At 45.9% G+C, this 10,562-nt stretch overlaps 1 protein-coding gene across 1 annotated transcript in view; it reads left to right on the top strand.

The window, feature by feature from the left end:
* Nucleotides 1-10,562, top strand: part of FBLN7 (fibulin 7) — a 60,821-nt gene that overhangs the window by 14,987 nt on the left and 35,272 nt on the right. Inside the window, exon 2 of the mRNA XM_006024939.3 lies at nucleotides 3,469-3,628. Within this exon, the coding sequence (XP_006025001.1) occupies nucleotides 3,469-3,628 (160 nt within the window). The remainder of the gene's footprint in view (nucleotides 1-3,468; nucleotides 3,629-10,562) is intronic.

Here is a 10,562-nt window from a genome sequence, read left to right as displayed (position 1 = left end):
AGACTATTTGCCTTTTCCCCCAAGGTGCTCAGGGACTAGGGCACTCACCTGGGATGTTGGAGGCTCTGGGTTCTGGACCTGTCAGCCAGGGGAGATTGAATGTGAGTCTCACTTCCTAGCACAGCACCATACCACAAGTCAGCCATTATCCAGGTATTCTCCAGCCCTCTGGGTAGCCACAAAGGAAAGGTATGTGGGAGAGATCTGGAACTAGAAGGAATGTAGAAAGACAGGGGGTGGCTCAGAGGTGGCTGCTGGTCTGGAAAGGAGGGGCCTGGCTTCTTCCTCTGCCCTTTTCCCTGGTGAGGCAGAAGCTTCCATCCATTTTCTTAATGGCTATGTTCATGGCCCAGCTTCAAAAGAAGCACTGGAGAAGGAAGCAAATGACGGTTCATCTGTTGTGGTTAGTGCTGTGCTGTGCTTTGAAGAAAAAATTTTCTGGTTTAATCCCTCCTTTGGGTGAGGGGAAGTTGGACTTCAGCTTCCCAGGTGAGTGTTCTGGCCTGACCTGTGCTGGTTACAGTGCTATGTTGGAAAGTGTGAGCAGGACAGGATTCAACAATACTAGGTAGTGAGGCCCTGGTTCTCGCTGTACATTCCCAGGAACTGTCCAGTACGTCCTTCTCTTTGTCTGTCTCCAGTGGAAACAAGTCTGAATAAAACTAGAATCTTTTCTGAACCTTGGCCCAAAAGTCAAACCAACTTTTTTATACAGTTTGAAATATTTAACTTCAGTTTTCCTCTGTGCAGAACCCTTCCTTTTTGGGTTGCAAAAAGAAAAGATCTCAGAGATGGATAGAGAGGCTATTTTTGCAAGATATCCAGTTTAGCTTTGTCACACCCCTGAGGTTTCAGTGGATCAGACAAGCATCCAGTCAGGTTAAACCAGAATGAATGTATATAGATGCCCTAATTTCCCCCCAAGGATATGAGTAGCTCCCACTTCACTGAGTTACTCTTATCCTATGAGGACCTAAAGATAGATGCTATCACTGCTAATGGCAGACTGCAAACTGGGGAGAAGGAAATTCAGAAATAGAAGGGTGTTAACTTTTTACCTTCAGTGATATTGGATAACAATTTAGGGTACCAGGAACTATCCCTGGAAGAATATAGACCACTATAGGCCAGTCAATCTCACCTCCAGGCAACTATAGGCCAGTCAGTCTCACCTCCATCCTTGGCAAACTCTTTGAAAAGATTATTAAGGCTCATATATGTCAGAGCCCAGCAGGAAAAATTATGCTGAGGGGAAACCAGCATGGGTTCGTAGCAGGTAGATCATGTCTGACTAATCTAGTCTCTTTTTATGACCAGGTTACAAAACACCTGGATGCAGGAATAGGGGTAGATATCGTTTACTTAGACTTCAGGGAGGCCTTCGATACGGTATCCCACCCCATACTGGTGAACAAATTAAGAGGCTGTGATTTGGATGACTACACAGTCCAGTGGGTGGCAAATTGGCTAGAGGGTCGTACCCAGAGAGTGGTGGTGGATGGATCGGTATCGACCTGGAAGAGTGTGGGCAGTGGGGTCCCACAGGGCTCGGTCCTTGGACCTGTACTCTTCAATGTCTTCATCAGTGACTTGGACAAGGGAGTGAAGTGTACTCTCTCCAAGTTTGCGGATGACACAAAACTGTGGGAAGAAGTGGACACACCAGAGGGCAGGGAACAACTACAGGCAGATGTGGACAGGTTTGACAAATGGGCAGAAAACAACAGAATGCAATTTAACAAGGAGAAATGCGAAGTGCTGCACCTAGGGAGGAAAAATGTCCAGCATACCTACTGCCTAGGAAATTACCTGCTCTGTAGCACGGAAACAGAAAGGGATCTCGGAGTCCTAGTGGACTCCAAGATGAACATGAGTCGGCAGTGTGACGAAGTCATCAGCAAAGCTAACTGCACTTTATCGTGCATCAGCAGATGAATGACAAGCAGAACCAAGGAGTTGATACTTCCCCTCTATCGGGCACTGGTCAGACCGCAGTTGGAATACTGCATGCAGTTTTGGGCACCACACTTCAAGAGGAATGTGGATAACCTGGAGAGGGTCCAGAGAAGGGCCACTTGTATGGTTAAGGGCTTGCAGGCCAAGCCCTACAAGGAAAGACTAGGGCACCTGGACCTTTTCAGCCTCCACAAGAGAAGGTTGAGAGGTGACCTTGTGGCTGCCTATAAATTCATCATGGGGGTGCAGAAGGGAATTGGTGAGGCTGTACCCACCAAGGCGCCCCTGGAGGTCACAAGAAATAATGGCCATAAACTAGCAGAGAGCAGATTTAAACTGGACATTAGGAAGAACTTCACAGTTAGAGTGGCCAAAATCTGGAATGGGCCCCAAGGGAGGTGGTGCTCTCCCCTACCCTGGGGGTTTTCAAGAGGAGGTTAGATAGGCATCTGGCCGGGGTCATCTGAACCCAGCACACTTTCTTGCCTATGCAGGGGATCGAACTCAATGATCTATTGAGGTCCCTTCCGACCCTAACATCTATGAATCTATGAATATAAAATGAAAACAACTCTCCATTTCCTTTTACATTATATTGAGGAGCTGGTAGCAACCATTTAGTTGTATAACACTTCCTAGATATTTTTTGAGGGGGGAAAGGAGGAGATAAGCCATTATGTCACCATTTTTGCAGCATATTTTAGAAATTTGGCTAGGGAAAAATCTCTGGGGTAAATACATTCATTTTCTTTGTTCTGTAAACTTCTGTTCAGAGTTTGCTAAGTTATGAAATCTTCAATATCATGCTTTCCTTTCTGTACCTTGCATTCCTCAGGAAAACAGCAGCAGCGTGCTAAAATGATCATAGAAACCAGGCATCCTAATGATCCAGTTAATGCTGCTACCAAAATGGAACTGGGCACAACAGGAGCAGATGTTGCATTAGGAATGCCTCAGAGCTGTTATAGCAATGGGTGTCAGGACAAAACTGGCTGGGGGCCCCCCACCACCCCCCCCCCCCCCCCCTTCTCTCCCTCTGAGTTCCTCCCATAGGATAGGATCTCCCTTAGCTCCTATGTGGCAGAGAGGGTTATAGCCTGGGGAGGCAGAGAAGTGAGGGAGCAGTGGGCCAAGTACGGTGTGAACTGGGTTCCCAAAGCAGGGGCATTGCCAGGGATGTTGCCACAGGGCTCGAAGTTTGATAGGCAAGTTGAAATAGTTTAGTGGCCCTGTGTACAATAAGTATATTTCCTGTCCTGCAGATGTTCTTGTTTAGTAGTCATTGGAAAGCATATCATTGGAACGGCCCATGTTTGTCATTGGACACATTCACACCCCTGCTGAATGGAGACAGAGCACATATTTCATGCAGGAAAGTGGGCACTGAAATAAGTGTTATCTAAGTGTGCTTAATGAGCCATTCCTGAATTTCTGGCTGCTATAGATGAAAGCAGCTAAGATGCCTTTGGGTGACATGCTCTGAGCACTGAAGCAGCTGTTTCTTTTTTACAGAATTGTCTCAACAAACAGCAACTGCTGACTGCCATTCGCCAAATGCAGCAGTTCTTGAAGGGGCAGGAAACGCGGTTTGCAGAGGGAGTGCGCATGGTGAAAAACCGGCTGACGGCACTGCAAAACTCCGTGACCAAAGCCGCCCCAGACCTACCAACTGGTAAGAACAACCATCAGTCTCACAGGAACTGGAGCAGCTGCCTGGCATCTGTCCTCAGGTTACTTTAGTATTGCCTGTCTGCTTCCATGCTGAGACAGGGAGTTAGGGACAGGGGTCACATGGTGGCCAAGGGCACCTGGGGCTTATACACACAGCATAAAACAAGAACCCTGCCCCAAGAAACTTACAACATGAGGTGTTCAGTGTGTAGGATGTTTTTCCTGCTTGAGCATCATTAACCAGACAGGAATGTATAAGAGGGGAACCCTAAGCCAACAGATCAGTTTTAGAGCTTACAATGAGAGCAGTGTATCTGCAACATTCATCTATCATGGCCAAAGGTCAGGTCAAGCCTAGCAGTCCAGTGGGCTAGTATTGATAAGGCACACTGGTTTCTGTAGCTAATGGTACACAAGGGATTTCATAGATGCTAGAGTCAGAAGGGACCTCAACAGATCATCGAGTCCAACCCCCTGCCTAGGCAGGAAAGCGTGCTGGGGTCAGATGACCCCAGCCAGATGCCTATCCAGCCTTTTCTTAAAGACCCCCAAGGTAGGGGAGAGTACCACCTCCCTTGGAAGTTCATTCCAAATTTTGGCCACCCTTACCGTGAAGAAGTTCTTCCTGATATCTAGCCTAAATCTGCTCTCTGTCAGTATGTGACCATTGTTCCTTGTGACTGCAAGGGGCACCCTGGTGAACAGAGCACCTCCGATCCCTTGCTGCGTCTCCCTAATTAATTTGTAGGCAGCCACAAGATCACCTCTCAGCCTTCTCTTGCGAAGGCTGAAGAGGTCCAGGTCCCTCAGTCTCTCCTCATAAGGGCTTGTCCTGTAAGCCCCTAACCATACAAGTGGCCCTCCTCTGGACCTACTCGAGTCTATCAACATCCTTCTTGAAGTACAGTGCCCAAAACTAGATGCAGTACTCCAACTGCGGTCTGACTAATGCCACATAGAGGGGAAGTATCACCTCCTTGGATCCTATTTGTCATGCATCTGCTGATGCATGATAAAGTGCAGTTAGCTTTGCTGATGGTTTTGTCATACTGATGACTCATGTTCATCTTGGAGTCCACTTTGACTCTGAGATCCCTTTCTGCTTCTGTGCTGCTGAGAGAGTCACTTCCCAGCCAGTAGATGTCCTGGATATTCCTGCATCCTAGGTGCAGCACTCTGCGCTTGTCCTTGTTGTACTGCAGGGGTTCATCTCCCATCTGGCTGCCTTTGACTCTCCATTTTGAATGATCAGGAACCCAGTAATAGCCAAGTTAAGTGGAAACAGCTTTCAGCATGAGACTGCAGGTTTGAACCACAGCCCTGGGGCTGTGCCCACATACATGTCTTAACCATTCTGGCATGGTGCTCCAAGCTATTTGTATCAGCCTCTTTCCCATTTCTCAGGCAATGGCTGGCTTTAGCTCCATATACAGTCACTTCCACATTTACACAGGGCACCAGGCAGTCTTACAGTCTGCCCTGAGTTTCATGCTACCAGCACTTAGTATTATCAGTACCCATGTGGAATAAAGCTTGCTCAGGTGTGTTTGTACATGCTCCAATCATACCTCTGATTGCAGTGTAGAACACTGAAACACACATCCCATCAAGTTTCTTAAACATCGTACTCATTATTTCCTTGTCTGTTGAAAGGAGGGTCATTTCTTTATTGACTTCCACATTTTCCATGCTTTCCTCTTCATCGCTAACACATCTTGTTATTGCTTAGCACAGAAGATGTATAGAAGGCATTCACTGCCTTGCATTATTTTGATTTGAGAGTGTTTTATGGCCAGCCAATGAGATCCAGGGTCTGGAAGCTGAAACCTCAGAAATTCAAGCTAGAAATAACATGTATTTTTTTAAAGAGCGCAGTATTGGAACAATTGGAACATTTACCTAGGGACATGGTGGAGTCTCCATCACCCGAGGCCCTGAATGGGCATTTATCTAAAAATACACACTGGGTGCAACTACATGTGCAATTAAGGCAAATAAACAGTTTGCGATGGAGTCAACTGCTTCAAGTGCAGCATCTACATATGCACCCAGGACCACAGCACTTGGAGCCAGGTCCCCTCTGGCCTTAGAATTTAGGGATCCCCTTGAACTTTCTTTGCACAAATGCAAATAGGTCCCCAAGGAGCTAGCGTGTATGGAACTAGGCCCTTAGTGCCCACTAAAGACTGATTACACTTCCTAAGGATGCATTGTCAAGTGTGTTTTTGAGTTAGGAGACTTGGGTTCCTTCCCTGATCCTGCCTCCTGCCCATCAGTGAGGTCTTCAGTTATTTATCTTCTTCGTATCCCTTTGCTTCCACTGCACAATGAGAAACAAGGGCCACCTGTGCAAAGCATGTTGAAATTCCTAGATGGCAAATACTACGAAAGTGTAATTAATTATTGCTGTCCAACAAGCTAAACCGCATTCTGCTAGGTATGTAGTACTAACTGGTAGATGATACATAGTAACAGAGAAAGAACTGATCCACAGTTTGAGTCTAGTTCCAGCTTACAGTAAATGGTTCACTGAAAACCTAAAGTTTTTTTTCTTGAGTGTCCTACCCAAACACTTTCTTTTACAGGAGTTAATTTTCTTTTCAATTCACCAATTTTGCCAGCAGCAAGGTGGCCATTATTGAAAACGTTTTTAGAGTTTTAGTTTAAAAATATTTAAATCTCTCGAATATTTATGCATCTAGGCTGAACAGAACAGACGATGTTTTCTGGCTGAGAGGGTTTGTTTGTCTGCTTGCCTTTTTATTTTTCAATTTATCCCCTTTTTAACTTACTGCCTTGCCATGCTACCTTCAGTATCCTTATAGCACAGCTGTTAGGAGCACTGTCATTTAGAATCCATATCCAGTGCCAGCAACAATAGTGTCAATAGTCCTACAAATAATAGTCCTACAAATGTAATGTACAACCTTACACATTCCCATGTGCTAGGAGATTTTGCTTGTTCTATGACTTATGAGTATACCTCCTCCACCTCCCCCTGCCTCCTGGGCAGTGCAAGGGATAGCTGGCCAGTAATTGGAGAATGAATCTCTGTAACTAGAGCGGAGAGGAAATCCCCTATGGCAGGCATTGCAACTCTGTGTTCTGTGGTGTGATGAGACGATGAGAGAAGCAAACACTGACTTTGATGCCAAGGTGGTTGTGCTGCTAAAATGAGCCAGAAAGAGAGAAGCCATGAGTTGAACAAAATAAATCTGAGATGAAGCCTTCAGGCTGTTCTTTGCTGGACAGCTGCTTATAGCCAAGGGTGAGCTCCCAAAGCTGTAAAAAGTTGTAAATAGTTCCCTGACAGTGAACAATCTGCAAACAGCATAACCCTTTTTGATGTTTTTATGAATTACGGTGCATAAATGCTACCCCCACCCATCTAGTATGCATACTGTACCAGTGACCCTTGGATGAGTCTTCTCTGGGAATGGCAATCATTTCATAACAAAGCTATCATCTCCATTTCACTGCACCCCTCTGCAGGCACTCCCATGTCAGCAGAGATGCTGCAGTGCTGTGGAAAAGGACTGCACATTCCCCCATTACAGAAAGGTCACACTGTAGCTTTTGTATCAAGGGTCTCTGTCATCTATGTGACAGAAGAAGACAGCCCCTCACAATTGTATCTCCATGAGAGATTTGCATAGCTCATGTAAGGGTGAGATGTGGTCATTTCCATGTCAAGCTAGAAAGTTCTAGGAAACTTCTTTCAGGACCCAGCTGGCTGAGCTCCATCATGCTGTTATGGTAGGTGCTGGTGCTCACAGTCTTCCAAGTTCTTTTGCTTAGCAAGTGAGCAGCTGCTCAGTTTTGGAAAGACGTGCTGTTTCAGTCTGCAGATTTCCAGGAAGAGGAAGCCATACAAACAGCAGGAGAGATTGATTTCTGTTTTGGTCTCTGGTTGGCATTTGGAATCAGTTCTTGAAGCAGAGTTTCTCCCTAGAAACTGGATAGTAGTGTTAGACTGGGATTCTTGGAAGAAGAGATTGTCCTGCATGCTGTTTAACCACCATTATTCCTGGGCTGGCGTACATGCACAAATTAAACAAACTAGGGCATAGCCAATCTCTGCCTCATTGATGTCTTCTCCACTGGGAGCAGTGTGCCACTCTGTTTTCAAATATATACTTGAGGTGCAGTACAAAACAGACTCTCAGATGCCCCTGCCACACTCTCCCAGTCTAATACAGCACAGCTTCAGAGCCAGGTGAACTCCAGAACACCTGACTGAGATTTGCAGCGTAAACAGAGAAACCCTTAACCACAGAGCCAGAATGGATTAACTCTGCTAAATTCCTCAGCATGTCAGATAAGTTTGGCTCAGATTTAGAGGCATACCCAGCAAAGTGAGCATGGAGAGCCCCAGCAGGGTGGGCAAAGCTTCCAGCAGCCTTAGGGAATATTGGACACATCAGGGAATTGTGGCATGCAAACAGAATCTCAGATGGTGGACCAGAGTTATGCTATTCCAAACAATGAGGTCTAGCAAGAATCCTTGCAAGTCACTAGGCACAGAAACAAGCACAGATCTGAGAAATGAGGAAGTTGAGACACATCTAAGGAATATTATTTATTTAACGAAGTAAAGGAGCCCTTCTTGCATGTGGAGTTCAACCCTGGCCTTGGAGCAAAGTAGGAACAGCTATGCTTGTTAGAGCTAATCCAAGCTCTTTCACCATTATTTATTATTCAAGCTTTTGCCAAATCAGTGTTCTGCAGTCAGGGACCATGGTAAGCAGCAGCTGGTACTGTGTCTTTGTTGACATAGTAACAACTGGCAAAGACTGATAAGGTTACTGAGGATCAGTGTTCAATCTGGTGTAGAGGTCAAGCTTGTAACATCAGTACCACAGCCCAGCCCATCTAGCCAAGAGTCAGAGTAAAGATGGTGAAGCCCTGCAGACATCTCTGCTGCACTCCACGGATGGGCTATCCCAGTGGATAGGTACCAGCCTTCTTCAACAGCTAGTGGCTACAGGAAACCACAGAGTGCTCCAACAACCAGTGAGTTACAGCAGGCCAAGTGTTCTGGGCAGAGGAATAGACTGCAAGATTCAGCATCGGCACAAGCCCACAGTGAACTAGGGTCACGGAAGCAAAGCACTGCCAAAACTGCATGCAGGAGAGTGAGGGGAAGCCATTCCAACCTGAGAGGAAGCCATTCCAACCTGCTGACAGCCAGCCAGCCACTCCAGATGGCCATGCTGGTCAGGTGGATGGATAGAGCATCACCATGACCCCATCACAGATGCTAAGGGAACCACTGTGATGTGTCTGACCAGGGCTTGCTGGGGTGGGCCTGGAGCAGAGTCCGGCTCTGATGAAGCAGAGGGAACTCATTGTCCAAGGGAAGATGGTGCTGACCCTGTGCATCTTCTTCCAGCACTAGAGGCCATTTGTTTTTATTTTCTTTCCAGTGTGTTTTCTATCAGACATGAATTCTAATCTTTTAAGGGACCCAATCCAGGCCTCTCAGAAAGTAAGAATATAAGAGATGCCACACTCATCAAGCACAGGCACTGTGTTTTACAGTGGCACAGAATGGATGCTAAAGAAAAGAGTATTTAGGCAGGTTCTACTTAGACTGATCTCTTCCCTGCTCCTTCCCCCTTACAGCTTCCAGCATTTATAGGCTGAGGAAATCCTAATTTGGAGGTTGCAGCCTTAGTTGTCATGTGTAAAACCAACTGATGAATTTATTGAATCCTCTTTTGAACCTGGTTAAATTATCATCCTCTACAACATGCTGTGGCAATGACTCCCACAAGTTAATTACATGTTTTGTGGAACCTCCTCCCTTCCTCTTCTTTGCTTTGAATCTGCTTTCTAATAACTTCATTGTATGTCCCATACTGCTAGTATTGTGAGAAATGATTCATAATGAATCCCTACCTGCTTTCTCTGCACCATTCATAATTTTAAAGCCCTCTGTTATATCCACCTTCAGTCATGTTTTCTCAAAGCCTTCACATGCCCTTGATTATCTTTGTTGCCATTCTCTGTTCCTTTTCTAGCTCTGTTAAAACTTTCTGAAAGTGGGGGAGACCAAAACTGCATGCACTATTCAAGTCAGTGACATGATAATAACTTTCTGTCCTGTTTTCAATTCCCTTCTTGATATTCTCAGCAGTCTGTTTGCCTTTCAGACTACAGCTAAGCACTGAGCCAGTTTTCTGAGAAAAGATGCATCATAACTCCAAAGTCTCTTTCTTGAGTAGTAACAGAGAATGCAGAGTCCATCATCCTTTATCTCACATTAACTTCACTATGCGCTAAATCAAACCTAACATCCCAGATGTTACCCCTCCATTTTCTTCATTCTTGCATGGGAATATGTGAAATGAATATTACTAACAAGCCAGAGCTCTCTCTGGGAAAGATCACTTAGCCCATCATCCCCACTTTATCGGTTTCTTCTCGAGAACTTGTAAGACAAAATTATCACAAGTTGCCTTGTGAGATTACAGTCCTTAAATAATACACATTCATCCTGAACACTACCTCCAGAGCAGCCTCCTTCAGCCTCCATACTCACACTCAGCTTGATGCCTTTTCCACAGGGTTCTCCACTAAAGGAATGAAGGAAAAGCCTCCAGACCCCCTGGCTGATTCCTGTCTAGCTAGGCTGAGAGCTGCCCATCCTAGGAGATACCCGAGCTCCCACTGAACATACCCCTACTACTCCACAGATAGCACCACTGCTTGGCTCCATGGCATCTAACTCTGGAAATGGTTGACAGGGTACGAGCAGAAAAGTCCCCTCTCCTTACTCTAGAGCAGTCTGCCCCCGACTCCTGGAGATAGTACCTGTGCCTTGGCAGCCTATTGTCCTCCTGGCCATGGAGTTGTTGGGAAGCAAGGGCTGAATCCACATAGGCCTGAAGCACCTGACTGCTGTAGGGGAATCTATGACCCTGCATTAAGCA

Source organism: Alligator sinensis, unplaced genomic scaffold (assembly GCF_000455745.1).
Source record: "Alligator sinensis unplaced genomic scaffold, ASM45574v1 scaffold794_1, whole genome shotgun sequence".
Taxonomy (NCBI): domain Eukaryota; kingdom Metazoa; phylum Chordata; order Crocodylia; family Alligatoridae; genus Alligator; species Alligator sinensis.
This window is presented reverse-complemented; position numbering and strand designations above follow the sequence as displayed.